The following is a 20,974-nucleotide window of genomic DNA, read 5'->3' as shown; positions in this document are numbered from 1 at the left end:
GGAGGGTGCAGAGGAGGAGGGGCAGAGGGGGAGGGGCAGAGGGGGGAAGGGCGGAGGGCAGAAGGGCGGAGGGTGCAGAGGAGGAGGGACGGAGGGGTCAGCCTGGCCTCCCGGGCAGGCCTCACCGTCCAGGACGGAGCCGATGCTCCCCAGGTGCTCGTCACTGAGGGCGGCGAGCTTCTCCATGACGCGGATTTGCCGGGAAAGCTTCTCCAGGAGGCTCCTCGCCACGAAGGGGGTTTTGCTGGAGAAGACAATTTGCTGGGGAGGAAGCAGAGCGCTGGCTCAGGTGTGCGGCCCACGCCCCTCCCCACCCGCGCTTCCTGTGCCCGCGGGGGCGGGCTGACCCCGCGCTGCCCTCATCCCTGGCCATGACGCTCCTGGGTCAGCCTGCCGGAACCAGCGGGCCCCTGTGGCTCTTCACGTCGCCCGCGCCCACGTATGTTCTGGAACTCTCCGCAGGGAGCGGGGAGGCCGCTAAAAGCCAGTGAGCCCCCTCCCCGCGGAGGGCGGTTCAGGCTGCAGGTGGGCGTGCACGCCCCAGGAGACGTATTTTACAGGCACCGTGGTTTTTCTGAGCCTGGGTCTACTGCCTTGTTTCCAAGCGGAAAGCAGCAGCGTGGTATCTAATAGTCATAACTATAACCAACGATCTCGGCCTGCCGGCGTGGCTCCGTGGGTGAGCATCGGCCTGTGACCCAGGAGGTCAGGGTTCAATTCCCGTCAGGGCTCAGGCCCGGGTGGTGGGCTCCATCCCCAGGGTGGGGGGTGCAGGAGGCAGCCGGTCAGCGATTGTCTCTCATTGTGGATGTCTCTCTCTCCCGCTCCCTTCCTCTCTGACATCAGTAAAAATACGTTAATAAAGAAGCGCAGGCCCTCCTGGTGCCTGAGCCCGGGCCCCGCGCGGTGCCGCCCGCCGTACCTGCACCAGCCGGGTGCACTGCTGCAGGTGCCGGACGATGGCGATGTCCAGGCTCTCGCTGCCCGTGGTCAGCGGGAGGGGGCTGCCCGCCACGCTGGTGCCCACGCCCGTGTCCTCCGTCAGCGCCTCGCTGAGGTGCGCCCTGGCCTCGGGGTGGGCTGACCGGTACCTGGTGAATGAAGCAGGAAGGTGAGCGGCTGGCGAGCCGTTTCTTTCCGTGTGAGAAAGCACGGGCCCACTCAGCGTGGCTTCCCGGCGTGGCTCCCCTCGGCCCCCCAGAGAGACACGCGGATGTGAGAGAAACACATCGGCGGGCTGCCTCCTGCACGGCCCCCACCAGGGCACGGGAGGAGCCTGCCACCGAGGGACGTGCCCCGCCTGGAATCAAACCCGGGACCCTTTGGTCTACAGGTGGATGCTCTATCCATTGAGCAGCCCAGCCAGGGCTTGGGCTGCCTTACAAACATGACGTCCCAAGCCGCCCGCCTGTCGCCAGCGTGCCTGGTGTAAAGGTCAGGCAGAACAGCGGCTTCCCGGGCTCTGGGCGCCAAGAACCGCTCGCCGCCACCTCACCGCGTCTCAGAGACCTGCCCCCGACGGCACTCCCGATGGGGCCCTGCCCGGGGGCCCCGCTTAGACCGTCTGTGTGTTTGCAACGTCCCCGGAGCAGAACTGCTCAGGATGCACCTGCGCGGCCGCTTCCTAACCTCCCCTCAGCCCCACCGAAGGAAAGGAGGAAGGAGCGCTGCCTGGAAGGGACACCGCTTCCACTCGGGACGAAAGCTAAGGGGCCTGGGTCCCCCGGGAGGCGTGGCCTCCTCCTGCCTCGCAGGCTTTGTGTACGCCCCACGGCCCGGCCTGCCAGTGGGGGCTCAGGGGTGGAGCGTCCACCTATAAGCCAGGAGCTCACAGTTCGATTCCCGGTCAAGGCCATGTGCCCGGGTTGCAGGCTCGATCCTCAGGGGGGATTTGCAGGAGGCAGCCGATCCACAATTCTCTCCCATCACCGGTGTTCCCAGCTCTCTCTCCCTCTCCCTTCCTCCCTGAAATCAATAAAAACATATTTAAAATAAAAGGAAAAACCCAGGGCAGCGGTGACATGCTGACGGGCACTCCCGTGGGAAACAAAGTCTGTTGCGTCTGCTTTGTTCCAGAAGGAGCCTGGGTGCGGGGTGCAGGGGGCACAAGGACCGGCAGAGCCGACCACCGGGGCCCCGGGCTCGCACCCCTGGCAGCTCCCGGCCTCCCGGCTCGGGCTCTCCGTCCCCACGGTGTGAAAAGACGGGGCACAGAGCGCACAGGCAGGCGTTGGGTGCTGCTCTGGGCACTTCGCCTCGAAGGACAAAGCACTCGGCTGGGCCCTGGGTGCCCGGGGGCCCGGCTGACACCTGCTAAGCTGCTGCTCCGAGGAGCTGACTCCGGCCGAGACCTCCCCCACTCCCCTCCCGGGGCCGCAGGAGGAGGGAGGGGATGCCAGGCCCAGCCGGCGAGGGGGGAGAGGCTCACCCGTTCTTCTCCGTCTCCGTGTCGGAGAACACCGAGTCGGCACCGCCCCCGGGGCCCCCCTCGTCCCCGTCCTCCTCCTCCTCGTCGAAGTCGGAGGTGTTCAGGAAGTCGAAGCTCTCCAGGGCGCTCTCCACCGTCAGGCTCAGGCTGGAGGGCGTGCTGCGGCTCCCGGGCGGCTTGCACTGCAAGGCAGGGGCACCCGCACATCAGAGTCCCCACGCCCCCGACGGGGGGGGGGGGGACGGGGGGACGGGGGGAGGGGACTCCTCAGCGTCCCTGCGGCGATGGGACCCAGCGCCCGCTCTCACCCACAGGAACAGGTGACACTGTGTTTGTTGGAAGCTTCTGCTTTATTGTACTTTATTGGCATTAGAAAAACAAACGCATTTAACATATTCGTATAAAAAAGGAACAACGGTGCGTGAAATGGCACAGTCTCTGGGATCTGCCCCAGACGAATGCAGAGGGAAGCAAGCAGCTCAAAGACGAGACGAGGACACTGGCCAGGAGAGGAGCATGAGGAAGCTGGCAGGGGTGGGGGTGGGGGGTTTGAGGATCTGTTATCTATTTGCTCTACTTTTGTTGGAAATTTTTATAATAGAAATTTGGATGTTCCCAAACATCCCAGTGTTGCCTGTGGACTGAAGGGTCCCAGGTTCCATTCTGGTCAAGGGCATGGTACCTTGGTTTTGGGCACATCCCCAGTGGAAGGTGTGCAGGAGGCAGCTGGTTGATGTCTCTCTCTCATTGATGTTTCTAACTCTCTATCCTTCCCCCTTCCTCTCTGTAAAAAAAATCAATAAAATTTAAAAAAAAGTTCAAAAACATCCTGGTGTGGCTCACTGGCTGAGCGTTGACCTATGAGCCAGCAGGTCATGGTTCAATTCCTGGTTAGGACATATGCCCGGGTTTCAAGCTTGATCCCCAGTGTGGGGTGTGCAGGAGGCAGCCAATCAATGATTCTCCCTCATCATTGATGTTTCTATCTCTCTCTCTCCCTCCCTCTCTCTGAAATAAGTAAAAAAAATATTTAAAAAGAAAGTTAAAAAAACATCTATTACAACCTACATGGGGTTGGCATCTGCAGAACTTGGGAATCAGAGCTGCCATGTTCCTCTGCCTGGAGCTCAACCCCAAGTAAAACACAACCCAGGAAACAGGGAGCGACAGGAGCAGCCTCCAACTCCAGGAGGTCTCGTCTTCCCAAGATGGGAGCTGCTGGCAAGGCCCCTGCTCTGAGGGATGAACAGGACGGCCCCCAGAAACAGAGGGGGGCGCCCTTCACTAACCCACACATCCTGGGCAAGTGGCCTTAAAAGCTCATCCACATTCCCAGCACATCCTTTTCCTTTGCCTTGAGGAGACAGGAATGGTGGGCACAGTGAGGGGCCGTGGCTCTGGACAGACTCGCAGACATCACACACAGAACAACGCCCATTGCTACAGGCATGGAGGTGGAGAGAGGTACTTCCCAATAGTCAAGGGTTCGCTGGGGTGGGTGGAACGGGGCAAGTCCTGCAAGGTGGCAGAACTAAGGTCCTCCGTGCTGACTTCGGGACACAGGCGGGAAGGGCCTGGCGGGGGCTGTCCCTACGCCCAGGAGGCCACCCAGCACAGGTGCTCATGCATCAGAGCTGCTCAGTCGCCCTCGGGATCTCCGTCCGAGGGGAGGCATCATTTAGTCTCTCATCCTCAAGGTGCTATGCATCCTGGGAACGTGAAGGGAAAGAGAGAGAGCCATATCCAGCCGCTGCCGAACACCGGCCAGCGGGCACAAAGCCCTCGCCCTAGCCCTCACCTCCGCAGCCCTGTCCGGCCTCTGGGCCACAACTTCCTGGCTCTCCTGTGCTATGGTTGGCATCTGCAGAACTTGATCGTGTACAATATGGGTGTGTTTACTTATTATTATGACTTAAAATTAACTTCTTTTTTAATCCTCACCCAAGAATATTTTCCCATTGATTTTCAGAAAGAGTGGAAGAGAGAGGGAAAGACAGAGAGAAATATCAATGTGAGAGAAGCACATCGATGGGTTGCCTCCTGCATAAGCCCGACCAGGGCCTGGGCCAGGGAGGAGCCTGCAACCAAGGTACGTTGCCCTTGACCGGAATCGAACCCGGCACCCTTCAGTCTGCAGGTCTATCCACTGAGCCACACTGGCTAGGGCAGCATCATTGATGTTTCTACCTCTAGTTCTCTCTTAATTCCTTTCTGAAATATATATTTTATGAAATATATATATTTATATAAATATATAAATATATAAATATATAAATATAAATATATTGTGTGTGTGTGTATGTATGTATATATATATATATATATATATATATATATATATATATATATATATATTTTTTTTTTTTTAAATGAAGATCCCTGACTGGTTTGGCTCAGTGGATAGAGCGTCGGCTTGCGGATTGAAGGGCCCCAGGTTCGATTCTGGTCAAGGGCATGTGCCTTGGTTGCAGGCACATCCCCAGTGGAGGGTGTGCAGGAGGCAGCTGGTCGATGTTTCTCATCGGTGTTTCTGAGTCTCTATCCCTCTCCTTTCCTCTCTGTAAAAATCAATAAAATACATTAAAAAAAACAAAAAAAACGAGCCACTGTGTCCAGATGTGCGATGGGACAGGATGGAGGGTGAAGACACGCTGCTGCCGACGGGACAGGAGCCGCTCTGGCTGCCGCCCTCGCCCTCGCCCCTGGGGCCCCGCGCAGGCTTACTTTGAGGACATCGTCCAGGTGCATGACCTCCTGGCTCAGCTGCTGGAACTCCTGGTACTGCTCTTTGTGGGGCTCCAGCGCCAGGAACAGCCCGTGGAAGGCGTCCTCCAGGCTCCCGTCCAGGAAGGCCCGGCCGCCGTCCGGCTCCCCGCCGCCCGCCGGCCCCTCGGACGGCAGCCTCTCGGCGGCGGCGGCGGCGGCCGGCGCCTCGGCCGAGGTCAGCCGCTGCACCAGCTGCTTCGTGACGTTGCCCTCGAAGGCGTCCAGCTCCACCGGCTTCAGCTCCGAGGCCTCGTCCGACTCCCGCAGCAGCGCCTCCGCCACAGCCCTCTCCAGGAAGAGGCGCCCGGCGGCGGCGGGCCCCGGGGGCGCCGGGCGGGCCTCGGTGCTGGGCGGCCCCTCCGCGTCCTCCTCGGGGGTCGGCGTGGGCCCCGGGCCGCCTGCCGAGGAGCCGCGGGAGGACACGGAGCCCGAGTCCTCGGCGCTGGGGCGCCGGTGCAGCTCGGCGGGGGTCACGGTGATCTCGGGGCGGGCCGGGCTCGGGGTGGCGAGGGAGCCGGCGGCCGGGCCGGCGGGCAGGGCGCAGTCCCCGTTGGGCAGGTCCTCGAAGCTGAGGGACAGCGGCCTCTTCTCCTCGGCCGCCTTGTCGTTCTCGAAGGTGTCGTCCGGGAGGTTCGACTGCGGGAGGGAGGCGTCCGTGAGCGTTTTAAACTTCCCTCCGTGTCGTTTTTAAACACAGACGGGGTGTGTGGTGTGGCTGACTTCCGGATAAGCTGTAACTCCATTAGAATAGGAAGCCAGCCCGGCTGGGGTGGCTCAGCGGTTGAGCGTCGACCTGAGAACCAGGAGGTCATGGCTAGATTCCAGGTCGGGATGTTGCGGGCTCGATCCCCAGTGTGGGGGGTCATGCAGGAGGCAGCCGACCCGTGATTCTCTCTCATCAGTGATGTTTCCCTCTCTTCCTCCCCCTTCCTCTCTGAAACCAATAAAACTATTAAAAAAAAAAAAAAAAGAAATAATAAAACCCAGATCTCACATCACAGGAGCATTTTGGCGGTTGGTTTTGCTACAGCAAACACGCCTCTAAGAAGCTCCCTTTCCATGTGGAGGAGGTGGGCGTCGATGGGGAATCCTCAGCTTTCTCCTTTTCCCAGGGAAAGGCTGGGGCCGGGCCAGGAGCTTGTTCCCGAATCCCGGACCTCACGCTGTTCGCAGCCACACGTAGGGTGTGCAGCACCAATTAAAAAACCCTTTTTGGCCCAAACCGGTTTGGCTCCGTGGATAGAGCATTGGCCTGCGGACTGAAAGGTCCCGGGTTCCATTCCGGTCAAGAGCATGTACCTTGGTTGTGGGCACATCCCCAGTAGGGGGTGTGCCAGAGGGAGCTGATCGATGATTCTCTCTCATCGATGTTTCTAACTCTCTATCCCTCTCTCTTCCTCTCTGTAAAAAATCAATAAAATATATTTAAATAATTTTTTTAAATCCCTTTTTGTACCCCAGCCTGTGAGAATGCACATTAACTACATTCCCAGCAGAGCCCACTGGGAAATCCGGGAAATGTGGACTTGAAGAACATCTGTGACACTTGCATGCCCCCTACTGGGGATCGGGCCGACACCTGGGCCTGTACCCTGACCGGGAATCAAACTGTGACCTCCTGGTTCCTAGGTCAGCACTCACCCACTGAGCCACGTGGGCCGGCTCTGTTCTGCTTTGATTAAGTGGGCACAAACACCACAGGAAGCTAAGACCCGTGAACTAAGACCTCTTTAAAGGAAACAGCTTAAGTCTGAGTTCCTCCCGGGCAGCTGTTCCTTGTGAGCCCGGAGCATAAGGACTCCTGTACTCGGCCTCAGGCCTTCCGGGCCTTAGTGTCCCCGTCTCGGTTTAGAGGGAAAGCCTGTAGCTGTTACCGCAGGTCTCGGCAGAGCAGCGAGAAAAACCCCAGCACGGAAGGGGTGTCCTTAGACGAGAAAGACAGACGCCTCTCCCACCGGTTGCATGCGGGACGGAGTCCCCGGCCGGCCGGGGCGGCCCAGGGAGCAGACAGAGGAGGACATGCGGAGACACAGCAAGCACGCAGCCCCCGCCCCAGGGCCGCGGCGGCGGCTGGGCCCGCACTCACATAGGACTCCAGCACGGCCGGGGGCCTCAGCCTGAGGGAGGGCAGGTCGCACACGGAGCGGCTGCGGTGCAGCTTGGCCAGCAGCGTGTCCTGCAAGGCGCTCAGGGCGGACAGCCGCCGCGGCTTGTCCGGGGAGGGCTGCAGCCACCGCTTCCGGAGCGAGAGCGGGGGACAGGGAGAGCAGGGGACAGTTAGGCTTAGCGTCTCAGCAAGCGCTTCAGGTTAGAACACACGTGGCTGCACAGTGCCGGCGCGGCGCAGCGGACAGAGCGTGGGCCTGCGGACCGAGGGGTCCCGGGTTCGATTCCCGTCGAGGGCGTGTGTCTCGGTTGCGGGCTCCTCCCCGGCCCCAGCCCTGGTCCTGGCGCTTGCAGGAGGCAACCAATCGAAGTGTCTCTCTGTCTCTCCCTCTCTCTCCCACTCTCGCTAGAAATCAAGGAAAGAATATCCTCCGGCCGAAGCCGGTGTGGCTCAGTGGATAGAGCGTCGGCCTGCGGACTGAAAGGTCCCGGGTTCGATTCCGGTCAAGGGCACGTACCTTGGTTGCAGGCACATCCCCAGTGGAATTGTGCAAGAGGCAGCTGGTCGATGTTTCTCTCTCATCGATGTTTCTAACTCTCTATCCCTCTCCCTTCCTCTCTGTAAAAAATCAATAAAATATATTAAAAAAAAAAAAAAAAAAGAATATCCTCATGTGAGGACTAACAGAACAAGGAGGAATGCCGCAAAGGTTTGGGAGGAATCCGTGTTATTGCCGGAGTGGCGGGGAGCGCAGGGGAGGGGCCGGAGGGCAGAGAGGCCGGAGGGCAGAGAGGCCCCGCCTGTGCGCCCCGCAGGGGCGGCTGGGGTGTCGCCGGGGGAGTGGGGGATGAGCTTCAGAACCGCTTCGCTGGGAATGAGGAGAGGCCGGACGCAGGGTGTCCGACGAGGCCAGCGCGGCCTCGGGCCCCTGTCTCCGCCCCAGCCGCCACCCCAGAGCCCACGGGACTTACGAAGAAGGCGTGCTCTTTGAAGGGGGGCGTCTCGGGGGTGCCCTGGCTGTACACGGACATCCTCCGCTGCAGGGCGGCCGCCTTGCTCCCCGTGCCGGCCGACGGGGCCACGTCCTCCACGTCGAAGGGGCTGGAGAGCAGCAGGCCCCGGAGGGCGAGCGGTCAGGCACCTGCGTGACCGACCGACCGACCGACCGACCGACCGCAGGCCCAGAAGCACCTGATTTCACTCAAGGAAATTCTAACCAGTGGAATTCTACTCCACCCGCACACCTCGATATGCCTCTTCCCCGGGAGGCACAGCGTCTGGAGGGGCCGCCGTGGCTTCCGGAAGAAGCTCCCGGGTTCTGAGGGCCCCTGAGGGCCGGCCCGCTGTGGTCAGCACCGCCTGTCCCCCCGCGTCCCCGGAGGAGCCCGAAGAGGCCACTTACTACCACGCGATCTCCAGGTTCAGCTTGATGGTGCCGAGGTCGTTGATGTCCACGGCCAGCACCTGAGGCCGGGCTGCAAACAGCTCTTTGGTCTCGCAGGTCACGCTGCCCACCAGCAGGTGGGTGGCCAGCCCTTTGACCTCTGTGACCTGGGAGAGAGCGGAGGGGAGGCGCTGGAGCACAGCGGGCAGACGGGCAGGACACGGCCGTCATTGCTTTCTGAGTCACAGCGGACGTCGGAGCTGATGTTGTCAGGGACCGGGCAGCAGGAGGAGCCTGGGGACTCAGCCGAGGGTCCCCCGGCGTGGCTCCCACATGTGGCTCCCACACTCACCCCGCGTGGCCCACCCCGCGTGGCCAGGGAGACCGTGGCGCCGGGAGCTCTGTACCTTGATGGAGATGAGCCCGGCGATCAGGGGCAGGAACACCGTCTCCTCTCCGTCCCAGCTCTGCCTGCCGTTGACTTCGATTTTGCCTTTCAGCTTCCACCGCTGCCGGCCGTACTTCATGAAGATCTGGGAGACAGCAACCGGCACCCGTCCTCACCCGCCCCAGACCGAGCACCGCCTCCTCCTCCCCCGTCCCCCCCCCCCCCCCGCACGTCTGGGCTCCGAGAATGGCGCCGACGCTGAGCCGGGAGGCCCAGGGAGGGCTCCTTGTCTGGAAGGCCCAGGGTGGAGCGCTTTCTTCAGTGAAGAGCCTCGCCCCTACCCGCCTGCTCACAGCCCCACCCATCCACTCACAGCCCTACCCGTCCGCTCACAGCCTCCCCGTCCGCTCACAGTCCTACCCATCCACTCACAGCCCTCCCCGTCCGCTCACAGCCCTACCTGTCCGCTCACAGCCTCCCCGTTCGCTCACAGCCCTACTCGTCTGCTCACAGCCCTACCCGTCTGCTCACAGTCCCACTTCAACGCGACAGCCACGGACCAACTCCCAGGCCCAGCCCCTCACAGAAACGATGGGCATCAGCTAAAATCTCAGTGGCCAGAGCAAGAAATAAGATGCCCCTTCCCCAGCCGGTGTGGCTCAGTGGTTGAGCGCTGACCCATGAACCAGGAGGTCACGGTTCAATTCCCGGTCAGGGCACAGGCCTGGGTTGCGGGCTCCATCCCCAGTGGGGGGCGTGCAGGAGGCAGCCGATCCATGATGCTCTCATCACTGACGTTTCTCTCCCCCTCCCTCTCCCTTCCTCTCTGACATCAACACAAACATTTAAAATAAGCTGCCGATCGGCCACTCTGCAGAGCATCATCTCCGCTGCCAGATCCCGCGTTGGCTCACTAAGCTCTCTCAAACGTTTCTGCGTGCACGTTCCTGTGTCGACAGGAGGACGGTGCCTGCACAGCCCTCCCGAGAGCCCAGCGAGGCAGTGACGACGACGACGGGACAGGAACAGGAACAGCTCAGCCAACAAGGCTTCCTGCGAAGCTCAGGGCGTCCAGATGAAAGTTACAGAAGGGCTGTGTTCCTCTCCAAACGCTCCTGCTGGCTTCGTCCTCCCAGTAACGAGTGTAAAGAGGAACCAGAGACTTTGAGGAGCGGAGTCCTGGAGACCGGGCCCCTCCCGCAGGCCTCCCTGCCTCCCGCCCCCCCCCACCCCACAGCACTCACCTCGTACTGGTCCCCGGGGCAGAGGCGCGCGAAGCCGGCCAGACCTGGGAAGGGCAAGCAGTGGAGTGAGGCGCAGAACACAACTCCCGCTGCGCGGCCCGCACACCGGCCCGGGACACGCTCCCCAAGGGGGGACTTTGGGGAACTCGTGTAGTGATACTTGGGGCCCCCTGTGGGGGGAGCTACCGGGGTGGCGTCTCTGTGTGACTCTAAATGTTTTGGTGGCCAAAACTGGTTCGGCTCAGTGGCAGAGCGTCGGTCTGCGGACTGAAAGGTCCCAGGTTCGATTCCGGTCAAGGGCATGTACATTGGTTGCAGGTACATCCCCGGTGGGGGGTGTGCAAGAGGCAGCTGGTCGATGTTTCTCTCTCATCGATGTTTCTAGCTCTCTATCCCTCTCCCTTCCTCTCTGTAAAAAATCAATAAAATATATTTTAAAAAAATAATAAATAAATGTTTTGGTGTGTTGTCCTGGGCGGTGTGCTCAGTGGTTAGAGTGCTGGCCCATGTACCGACGGGTCGTGGGTTCGATTCCCAGTCAAGGACACGTCCCTGGGTTGCAGGCTCCATCCCCAGTAGGGGGCATGCAGGAGGCAGCGGATCCATGGTTCTCTCTCATCATTGATGTTTCTTTTTTCTTTTTTTTTTTTAATATATTTTTATTGGTTTCAGAGAGGAAGAGAGAGGGAGAAAGAAAGAGAAAAAATCAAAGAGAGAATCATAGATTGGCTGCCTCCTGCAAACCCCTACTGGGCATGTGCCCTTGACCGGAATCGAACCTGGGACCCTTCATTCTGCAGGTCGACGTTCTATCCACTGAGCCAAACCAGCCAGGGCTTATCATTGGTGCTTCTCTCTCTCTCTCTCTCCCTCTCCCTTCCTCTCCCTAAAAACAAACAAACAAACAAACAAACAAACAAAAAACAAATTTAAAAAATTATGATACGGGGCACACCAATAGGCATCGCCAGGTTAAGGGAGGCCTAACAGAGCACCCGCCGTGGCCATGACCTGCCAATAGGTGGCAGCAGCCGCCGGCGTGCTGGGGCTGCCCCGGGGACTCTCAGGGAGAAGCAGGCATCAGACACACTCCGTCCTTTCTGAGCGAGCCGCCTGTGCGGTGACGCTGCCCTGGGCTCTCACCCACCAGACGGGCCCCCCGATCGCACTCAGAGGTGACCCTGGGGAGCCTGCCTCTCCCAGGCCCGTGAGTGGCACCCCTCCGACGCCCCAGGCCTCCGGCGATCTGACCCCAGGCGCTGGGCCAGCCGGTCACTATTGCACCCACGGCACTGGCTCGTCCACCATCCCCTCCGGGAGGCGTGGGACTCGGGGCCGAGGGCCGCCATCCAGACGCACACAGCCCAGTCCTTGGCCGACAGCAGGAAGTTCTCTCTTTGGGGTTATTTCCCACAGATTTTTAGAGAGAGTGGAAGGGAGGGAGGAGACAGAGAGACACATCGATGTGAGGGACACACATCCACTGGCTGCTTCCTGCACCAGCCCGACCGGGGCCGGGGACCTGCCGCTGAGGTCCATGCCCTCGGCCAGAGTCGAACCCGGGACCCTGCAGTCCGCAGGCCGACACCCTATCCACGGAGCCAGACTGGATCTTTACTGCCGTCCTCTCCCCTCGGCCCCTCGGCGGCCGCCGGTGCTGGGCGGGGGCAGGGGAGGGGTGGGGACCGGGCAGGGGTGGGTGTGGCGGGAGGAAGTGGTGGCCAGGTCCCCGGGTGATGAAATGTCCCCAGATCGTGTCGGTGTGGCTGGGGCGGCTCCGTTCCCAGAATGAACACCAGATAAGCAGGTGGCTCGTGGCAACGCCGGGGGGTTCCTGGCCGCGGAGGACCTTATGGAGGGGGGCCGTTTCCGCGGGGTGCCCCCAGGAAGCCCGCCCCGCTGCGCTTCGGGGTGTGTGAGAGGAGGGAAGTGATGAGAAAGGAGAAGCGGCCCCAGGCCTGAGAGACCCCGAGAGAAGCTAGGGAGAGGGCCCAGCGGGTACAGTGGGCACAGCGGGAGGGGGGCAGGTGCAGGAGCCACGGGAAGGTCTCCGTCCCGGTCAGAAGCCCACGGCGGCCGGGGGTGCTGCTGAGCAGGGTGGCGAGGTCCCCGGGGGGACGGGGGGAGGGGAGTCTGGCCCCGGCACCAGCCTCTCCCGGGCCAGCAGCCCTGCAGCCGCAGACCCGGTGGGCGGGCCCCCTGGCTGCCACCGGCTCCCAGGCCCCCTCCCTGGAGCTGCCGCGGGACGGCCTGGAAGCCAGGGTCCCCGGACTCAGGCTCTTTTCTGTGGATTCTCCCCGAGGACACTTTCCCATTAAATTTTTAGGGAGCGTGGGAGGCACAGGGAGAGACAGAAACGGCGATGTGAGAGACACAGGAATCGGCTGCCTCCTGCATGGCCCCGACCAGGGCCCGGGCCAGGGAGGAGCCTGACAGCAGGTACATGCCCTTGTCCGGAATCGAACCCAGGACCCTTTGGTGCACAGACCCACGCTCTGTCCACTGAGCCACACGGGCCGGGGCCAGGGAGAAGCCTGACACCAGGTACGTGCCCTTGTCCGGAATCGAACCCGGGACCCTTTGGTGCACAGACCCACGCTCTGTCCACTGAGCCACACGGGCCGGGGCCAGGGTTCGGTTCCGACGAGCAGGCGCGGAGGGCCGAGCAGGGGGACGGGGCGGTGTGGTCACGCGTACCTTTCATCCGGATGCAGAACTCGCCCAGCAGGCCCTCCAGCTCCACCTCGATGGCGCACATGTTCTGGGGGACAGAGGCGGGCCGTCAGGGCTCGGCAGCTTCCCGTCGGCTCCGACCCACGGCTCCGGCCCGTGCCCGCTGAGCCGCCGCCGCTGCCCGCCCGGGAGGGATCTTCACCGAACGCCCCCCAGGCCCGGCGACCCTCCGTTAGAACACGTTAGAACCGACGATCAGAACGCGGGCGTGCTTTTTCGTTTTTACGGAGCGGATGCTTTCCCGGGGGTTTTCAGAGAGTGGGAAGGAGAAACATCGACGGGAGGGAGACACATCGATGGCGGCCTCCGGGTGTGCCCCAGCCGGGGCCGGGACCACGCCTGTAACCCAGGGACGTGCCTGGAACGGAACCCGGGACCCTTCCGTCCCTGGGCTCACGCTCTGTCCACGCAGCCACACCAGCGGGGCTAGAGGCCGGGCATTCTGTGAGAACCGGCCCGAATGCTACAAAAGGGCCGTTTCCGGGGGGAACGTGGACGGAAGAGACAACGGGTGGAAGGTGTTCGGTGAATCGGGTTGTGTCCTGACTTTAAAGACAAAGAAGCTAAAACAAGATGCTACGGGGCCAAACGGGGGGATGTGAAAACAGGAGGATACCGAGTGACTCCGGCATAAATGACCTTTCTCAGCCGGGGTTACGGTGTGCATGTTTATGTGGGGGACATGCATGTGACAGAGTTACCATGAAGACATCCGTGTGAGCAGAAACCGGTGTGGCTCAGTGGATAGAGCATCAGCCTGCGGACTGAAAGGTCCCAGGTTCAATTCCCGTCAAGGGCATGTACTTTGGTTGCGGGCACATCCCCAGTGGGGGGTGTGCAGGAGGCAGCTGATTGATGTTTCTCTCTCATCCATGTTTCTAACGCTCTATTTCTCTCCCTTCCTCTCTGTAAAAATCCAATAAAGTATATTAAGAAGAAAGAAAGAAAAAAAGAAAGAAAGAACGAAATGAAAGAAACCCGTGTGAGCCCAGCCAGTGTGGCTCAGGGGCTGAGCGTCAACCTAGGCACCAAGAGGCCAGGGTTCTATTCCCAGTCAGGGCACAGCCTGGGTCGTGGGTTCCATCCCCAGGTGGGGCCTGCAGGAGGATTCTCTCTCATCTTGGATGTTTCTCTCTCCCTCCCTCTCCCTTCCTCTCTGAAATCAGTAAAACTATCTTCAGAAACAAAAACAACACCCACACAATGGCCCTGCAGTCAGTCACCCAAGGGTCCCCGCCGGAGGCCGAGGCAGGTGCCCGCCTGGGGAGTGTCCCTCGGACCCTCCCGGGCGATGACGTCGCCGGGAAACCTGACCGGAGCGAGGCCTCCGGGGACGGAGAGCGCGGCCTCAATAATTCAGCCGTTCCGTCAGCCGGGTATCCGGTGGCCCCGCGGCTCAGCCTCCGGCGCCACGTGCTCGGCCCCGGGGACCGGGAACCAGGGAGCGGCTCTTTGTCTGCTGCGGGGCCGGAGGGACACTGCTGACCGCCCGCAGTGGACCGGCGGGAGGGCTCGCTGACCGCCTGCGGGTGCCCCCACCACGGCCTGCTCCGCCCCGGGGACCCTCGGGGTCCGCACGTAAAGGGAAAAACAGGGTACACAGCCCGGCCGGCGTGGCTCCGTGGCTGAGCATCCACCTCTGAACCAGGAGGTCAGGGTTCAACTCTGGTCAGGGCACAGGCCCAGTTGTGGGCTGGACCCCCAGTGTGGGGCGTGCAGAAGGCAGCCGATCCGTGGTTCTCTCTCATCAGTGATGTTTCCCTCTCTCTACCCCTCTCCTTCCTCTCTGAAGCCAATAAAAATAAAAATATTAAAAAAACAAAAAGCAGGGGAGACAGAGAGTGAGACTCTGAGGAGTGAGGCTGGGCAGGCGCCGTCCGTGCTCGGCGGGACCGCGGCGGCCGGCTGGGGGCACCCACCTCCGTGTACTCCTTGTGGCTCCGGTGCACCTCGGCCAGGCTCTCCCGGGCGGCCTTGCTGTGCGGGGACGAGGCGAAGGCCTGCTTCATCTTGTTGGCGCCGTCCTGCAGGCGCCTCTGGATGCAGTAAGCCTCGTAGAGCTCGTCCACCTGCCGGAGCAAGGGGAGGCCGGTGCTGAGCCCCGGGGGCGCTGAGCTCCGAGGGCGCTGAGCTCCGAGGGCGCTGAGCTCCGAGGGCACTGAGCTCCGAGGGCGCTAAGCTCCGAGGGCACTGAGCTCCGAGGGCGCTGAGTCCCAGGGGCGCTGAGTCCGGGGGCGCTGAGCTCCGAGGGCGCTGAGCTCCGAGGGTGCTGAGCTCTGAGGGCGCTGAGCTCTGAGGGAGCTGAGATCCGAGGGCGCTGAGACCCGAGGGCGCTGAGCTCTGAGGGCGCTGAGCTCTGAGGGCACTGAGACCCGAGGGCGCTGAGACCCGAGGGCGCTGAGCTCTGAGGGCACTGAGCTCTGAGGGAGCTGAGCCCCGAGGGCGCTGAGCCCTGAGGGCACTGAGTTCGGGGGCGCTGAGACCCGAGGGCGCTGAGACCCGAGGGCACTGAGACCCGAGGGCGCTGAGCTCTGAGGGCGCTGAGCTCTGAGGGAGCTGAGACCCGAGGGCGCTGAGCTCCGAGGGCGCTGAGCTCTGAGGGCGCTGAGTACCGAGGGAGCTGAGCCCCGAGGGCGCTGAGCTCTGAGGGCACTGAGCTCCGAGGGCGCTGAGCTCTGAGGGCACTGAGTTCGGGGGCGCTGAGCTCTGAGGGCGCTGAGCTCTGAGGGAGCTGAGCTCTGAGGGCGCTGAGCTCTGAGGGAGCTGAGCTCTGAGGGCGCTGAGCTCCGAGGGCCCTGAGTCCGGGGGCGCTGAGCGGGGCGGGGACCCGCGGGGAGGAGCGCACCCTCTCAGAGGGAGGCCGTGACCCGGCCTTCACTACCAGGGTCCCCTCTCCCCGCCAAGACCGACTGTGCTCTGAGCCGCTTTCCCAAGCGCAGAGGAGGGAAGGAACGGAGTACAGGGGGCCCAGAGGAGACAGGTGTGGTCCCCTGTACATGCCACAGGTGTGGGTTATCTGAACCTGCTACACGTGTGGGTTACATGTACACACAACAGGTGTGGGCTACCTATACATGCCACAGGTGTGATCCCCTGTACACGCCACAGGTGTGTCCCCTGTTCACGCCACAGGTGTGGGGCAATGAAGGCTGGTGCCTCCTGTGCTCACAAGAAGGGGTGATAATAAGCTTGCTTCCGAGGTAAAGACTTTGTTGTTTTTTAAATAAATGTGAGTATATATATATTATTGATTTCAAAGAAGGGAGAGAGAGAGAGAGAAACATCCATGATAAGAGAGAGAGTCATGGATCGGCTGCCTCCTGCACGCCCCGCACTGGCGATGGAGCCTGTGACCCAGGCCTGTGCCCTGGCCGGGAATCGAACCCTGACCTCCTGGTTCCCAGGCTGACGCTCAGCCCGAGCCCTGAGGTGAAGACCTGCAGGCGCCATCGTCAGGTCGCTGTGGGAGGGGTCACAGTGACAGCCGCATACTGTGCTTATGGGGAACTCGAGGCTCCTTCCTGCAAAGGGTGCTGGCGAGTTCTCGGCTCCACACGCCCGGAGCCGCTGTCGGGCCTCGTGGTGAGAGGCGCCTGCTCTCAGGCCAACAGCCACTTCGCGAAGGAGCCGCCCGCTCGGGGAGCAGCCCGTCTCTCGCTCTGGGGGCCGATGGGTGCGTCGCGATTGGGGGCCTGGCCCTGGGGCCTGGCTCTGTGAGTTGGGCTCGATCCCCGGTCAGGGCACATGCCCAGGATGTGGGTTCGATCCCTACATGGGGCGCCTACAGGAGGCAGCCGATAGGTGTTCCTCTCTCACATCAATGTTTCTCTCTCTCTCTCTTCTTTTCTCTGTGGAATCAATGGAAAGCCCCCTCGGGTGGGGTTTAAACAAAAAAGAAAGAGGGAGTCTAGGCCTGGAGGGGTGGCCCGTCGGTGCCGACATCCCTGGCCGGGGCTGGGGGTGGCCACACGTAGAGCTAAGTGGGGACCCCCGTGAGCTGGGCCAGTGCAATGCCAGGCCCGGGCGGGTCTGAGTTGCGGGTTCACCAGGACAGGGCAGGGCAGGGCCAGGAACCTGAACTTCCACACGCTCGGCGCCCAGGGTTCTGAGGCGGGAGGTGTGCCATCCACAGGCAGGAACACGCGCAGGGCGCCTCCATCCTGGCCGCCGGCGTGTCCCCCGGGGGTTCCGGAGACGCCCCTGGACCCCCGTCCCCACCGGCGTCTCCACCACCGTGACCCGGCCTGCTCCTTTGCGTTCTGAGAGCAGCCTGTTCTCTCTTCGCCCCGGGCGGCCTCTCTGAGCCGGACGGTCCCGCTCCGGGATGGAGGAGGCTGCCTGCGTCTGAGCCACAGCGGAGCCGCAGCCAGCGAGCAGATTAGCGGCCTCGCCCCGTGACCGGGCCTGCGGCAGCCTGCAGGGACCTGCAGACGCTCTCCCGCCCGAGACCGCGGCACCCACGGGGACCGACCGACGGGGAAACCGCCTGCCTTGTCGGAGCCGCCTCCTGGCTGTTTTCAAACCAAACAGAGTCACCTGTCCGCGCCTGCCGGCCCCACCAGTGCCTCCCAGCGGGCTCAGCGGAAAGGCAGCCACTCAGACCCGCCCGGTCGCGGGGACCCGAGCGGGAGCTGCAGAAGAGGCGCAGCCACGTGGGAGCCATCTCAGGGCCGTGAAAGGGAGGGATTCTGGGGGCCGGCTGGCTGGCGGGGCTCAGGGGTTGAGCATTGACCTAGGAACCAGGAGGTCAGAGTTTGATTCCCGGTCAGGCACAGGCCCGAGTTTCGGGCTCCGTCCCCAGTAGGGAGCAGACAGGAGGCAGCCGATCCATGATTCTCCCTCGTCATGGATATGTGTCACTCTATCCCTCTCCTTTCTTCTCTGAAATCAATAATAATGATAATGATAATAATAATAATAATCAAGAAACCCTCCCTGAACTACCTGCCAAGCTCAGGCCAAAGGGGGGCTGACCAGGGACCCGAAAACCAGGCAAAGGCGGGGGAAGGGGAGGAGGGGTGGCAGTTACCTTGCTGATGTGAAACTCCAGGCGCCGAATGTACCGCTCGATCGTTTTAATTTGCTGGAAGGAAAGGGAGCCGTGAGAGAGGACGGTCATCACCACGCAGAAGGTCCGGCCTGCGACCGGCCGCCGCTCTCCTCTCGCTCGCCCTGCCCCCTCCTGTCCCTGCGGCTACCTCAGCCCCAGCCCGAACCAGAGGGCACTTCCGTCTGCGCTGGGAAGGGGCTGCCGGCCACGGGGCGGGGCGATTCGCACCCGGGAGGCCATCGGTGGCTCCCTGGGTCTCCGTGGGGACGGCAGCACCTGAGTCCCCCCGACAGCGGAGCCCGTGCTCTCAGCTCCGAGAGGGACGCCCTTCGCTGCACGCTGACTCTGAACGGGAGGTGCGTGGTCCCATCGCTATGCCGCGCGTGTCAGAGGGGCCCGGCGGGGCGGGGCGGGGTGCCCCCTTGTCCCTGACAGCTGTCCCTATGCACCCGCTGCCTCCCCACCTCCCCACCACCCCCTGTCCGGAGCAGACTGCACCGCACACGGGCGCGGAGAACTGAAATCCCCGCATTGGAAACGGCTTCGGGGCCGGAAAACCACTTCTCCGGGGACAGGAGACCGTGCACAGCCTCCCCGGGATCGCAGGCTTTCTTGTGGAGCGTAAACTCAGTGCATTTTCCAGTCCAGGCGTCTGGTCTGGTGACCGGGGGCAGCTGGGATTTCAGAGAAGACGGGCAGGGCCTCCCCACGCCAGGGACGTCCTAAACGTCTCCGCGCCCGACGCCGACCGCCAGGGCGTTTCCTGGGCCTGGAGGTGGCGGTCCTGACGCCTCAAACTCAGGTAAAGGCTCGGGTTTTTCTGGGCTTAGAACGGTCACCGGCTCTCTAGGCTCTCTGTCCCTCGGAGGGGACACCAGGCTTATGCCCGCCACCCCCCCATCACAGAACGGTCACTCACCTTGTCCAGGTCGTACAGCACACCCTGAAATAAAACATAAAAACAATTAAAAGGTGTCTTCTGCAAAAACCGCCACCGACGTCAGCAGAGGGATTCGGGCTGCGTGCCCGCACGGCTGTGAAACGAAGACCAGCCACAGAGGTCTGCTGGGTTTTCTGGTATTTGCTTTAAAAGAGTAAAAATCTGGGTTATTTTAAATACCAGTGGGAGTGCTTTTTCGTTTTTGTTAACCCTCACCCGAGGGTATTTTTCTATGGATTGTTTCTAGAGAGAGTGGAACGGAGTGGGCGAGACACAGATAGAGAGAGCGAAAGAGTGAGAGAGCGAGAGAGAAAGAGAGATAGCGAGAGAGAGAGAGAGAGAGAGAGAGAGAGAGAGATCCTTGATTTCCTCCCACACATGTCCCGACCCAAACCTGCAACCGAGGTACACGCCCTTAACCAGAATCGAACCCCTGGCCCTTCAGTCTGCAGGCTGACACTCTAACCACTGAGCCAGACCGGCCAGGGTGGGTCAGCTTTTCTGGAAGGTTCTTCTTTGTATCTATCTCCATCCAGTAGGAGAAGACACTTAGCCACCCCCGCCCCCCCAAAAACAAAAACACCCCACAAAAAGCAAACCTGCAAAAACCCACACCTGCAAACCAACCAACACCCCACGGAGCCAGCCCGGGCGCGGCACCCACCAGGCGTGAGTTCCTCTTCATGTCCTTCAGCTGCCCCGTCAGCTTGTCCAGCTCCGTCTGGTGGACCTCCAGGTACTCGCTGCGAACACAGGAGGAGGCGACTGTGAACGCGGTGGCCGCTGCGGACGGATGGACGAGCCCGGGGTGCCGGCTCCCTCCGAGGGGGGCCTGGGCCTCACTGGACGGGACCCGGGTGGTTGGCTCCCTCCGAGGGGGGCCTGGGCCTCACTGGACAGGACCGGGTGCTGGGCTCCCTCCGAGGGGGGCCTGGGCCTCACTGGACGGGACCCGGGTGCCGGGCTCCCTCCGAGGGGGGCCTGGGCCTCACTGGACGGGACCCGGGTGCCAGGCTCCCTCCGAGGGGGGCCTGGGCCTCACTGGACGGGACCGGGTGCTGGGCTCCCTCCGGGGGGGGCCTGAGCCTCACTGGGCAGGACCGGGTGCTGGGCTCCCTCCGAGGGGGGCCTGAGCCTCACTGGACGGGACCCGGGTGGTTGGCTCCCTCCGAGGGGGGGCCTGGGCCTCACTGGACGGGACCCGGGTGCCGGCTCCCTCCGAGGGGATGGCCTGGGCCTCACTGGGGACCCGGGTGCTGGGCTCCCTCCAAGGGGGGGCCTGGGCCTCACTGGATGGGACCGGGGTGCTGGGCTCCCTCCGAGGGGGGCCTGGGCCTCACTGGACGGGACCGGGGTGCCAGGCTCCTTCCGAGGGGGGCCTGGGCCTCACTGGATGGGACTGGAGAGCCGGGCTCCCTCCGAGGGGGGCCTGGGCCTAACTGGACGGGACCGGGGTGCCAGCTCCCTCCGAGGGGGGGCCTGAGCCTGGCCCCGGGGCAGTGCGTGGGGACGAGGGGCTGTTGTTCCCAATCTCTCCACAGGCTTAAGCTCTGGCGCTGCCTCCGGACAGTCCAGGTGGTCAAAAGGAGACCCCCAGGAGGCTGAGCGCCGAACAGAAACACCGGCGTGGAGGGGAGTGGTGGTGGTGGGGGGCACAGGGATGGCGAGTGGGGGTGGCTGGGTCTGGGCCTCAGAGCTCTGTCTGGCTCCACCCAGCGTGCCTGGGGTGGGGGATGTTCCAGAACCGTCTTCAGCCGGCGCTGAAGCGGACCTCCTGTGCACACGGCTACACGAAGCCAGGACTCCACGGGCTCAGTCACACACGTGGCTCCTTCCCCTTCTCACTGTCTGGACACCACCCCGAACCCCAACAAACGTCCCATCTTTGGGGTTAATCTAAGGCTTCCTCGGTGATGGTGCAAGAATAAAACATC

At 62.3% G+C, this 20,974-nt stretch overlaps 1 protein-coding gene across 5 annotated transcripts in view; it reads right to left on the bottom strand.

The window, feature by feature from the left end:
* Positions 1-20,974, bottom strand: part of RIPOR2 (RHO family interacting cell polarization regulator 2) — a 51,976-nt gene that overhangs the window by 6,574 nt on the left and 24,428 nt on the right. For 2 of the 5 annotated variants that reach the window (XM_084865600.1, XM_084865601.1), the window contains exons 4-17: positions 19,705-19,783; positions 19,020-19,043; positions 18,080-18,133; positions 14,970-15,119; positions 13,015-13,078; positions 10,318-10,361; positions 9,093-9,218; positions 8,704-8,852; positions 8,273-8,402; positions 7,281-7,430; positions 5,153-5,830; positions 2,429-2,610; positions 923-1,091; positions 126-261 (exon numbers count right to left, since the gene is read on the bottom strand). In XM_084865600.1, coding sequence (XP_084721726.1) covers positions 126-261; positions 923-1,091; positions 2,429-2,610; positions 5,153-5,830; positions 7,281-7,430; positions 8,273-8,402; positions 8,704-8,852; positions 9,093-9,218; positions 10,318-10,361; positions 13,015-13,078; positions 14,970-15,119; positions 18,080-18,133; positions 19,020-19,043; positions 19,705-19,783 — 2,135 coding nt within the window. Of the gene's footprint in view, positions 1-125; positions 262-922; positions 1,092-2,428; positions 2,611-2,759; positions 4,138-5,152; positions 5,831-7,280; positions 7,431-8,272; positions 8,403-8,703; positions 8,853-9,092; positions 9,219-10,317; positions 10,362-13,014; positions 13,079-14,969; positions 15,120-18,079; positions 18,134-19,019; positions 19,044-19,704; positions 19,784-20,974 lie in introns of those variants that run through there. The other 3 variants (XM_084865602.1, XM_084865603.1, XM_084865604.1) reach the window with 3 other exon arrangements.

This window comes from Pipistrellus hanaki (genome assembly GCF_964339955.1).
Source record: "Pipistrellus hanaki genome assembly, chromosome: 18".
NCBI lineage: Eukaryota > Metazoa > Chordata > Mammalia > Chiroptera > Vespertilionidae > Pipistrellus > Pipistrellus hanaki.
Note: the sequence above shows the minus strand (reverse complement) of the source record. Positions and strands in the feature narration are given on the sequence as shown.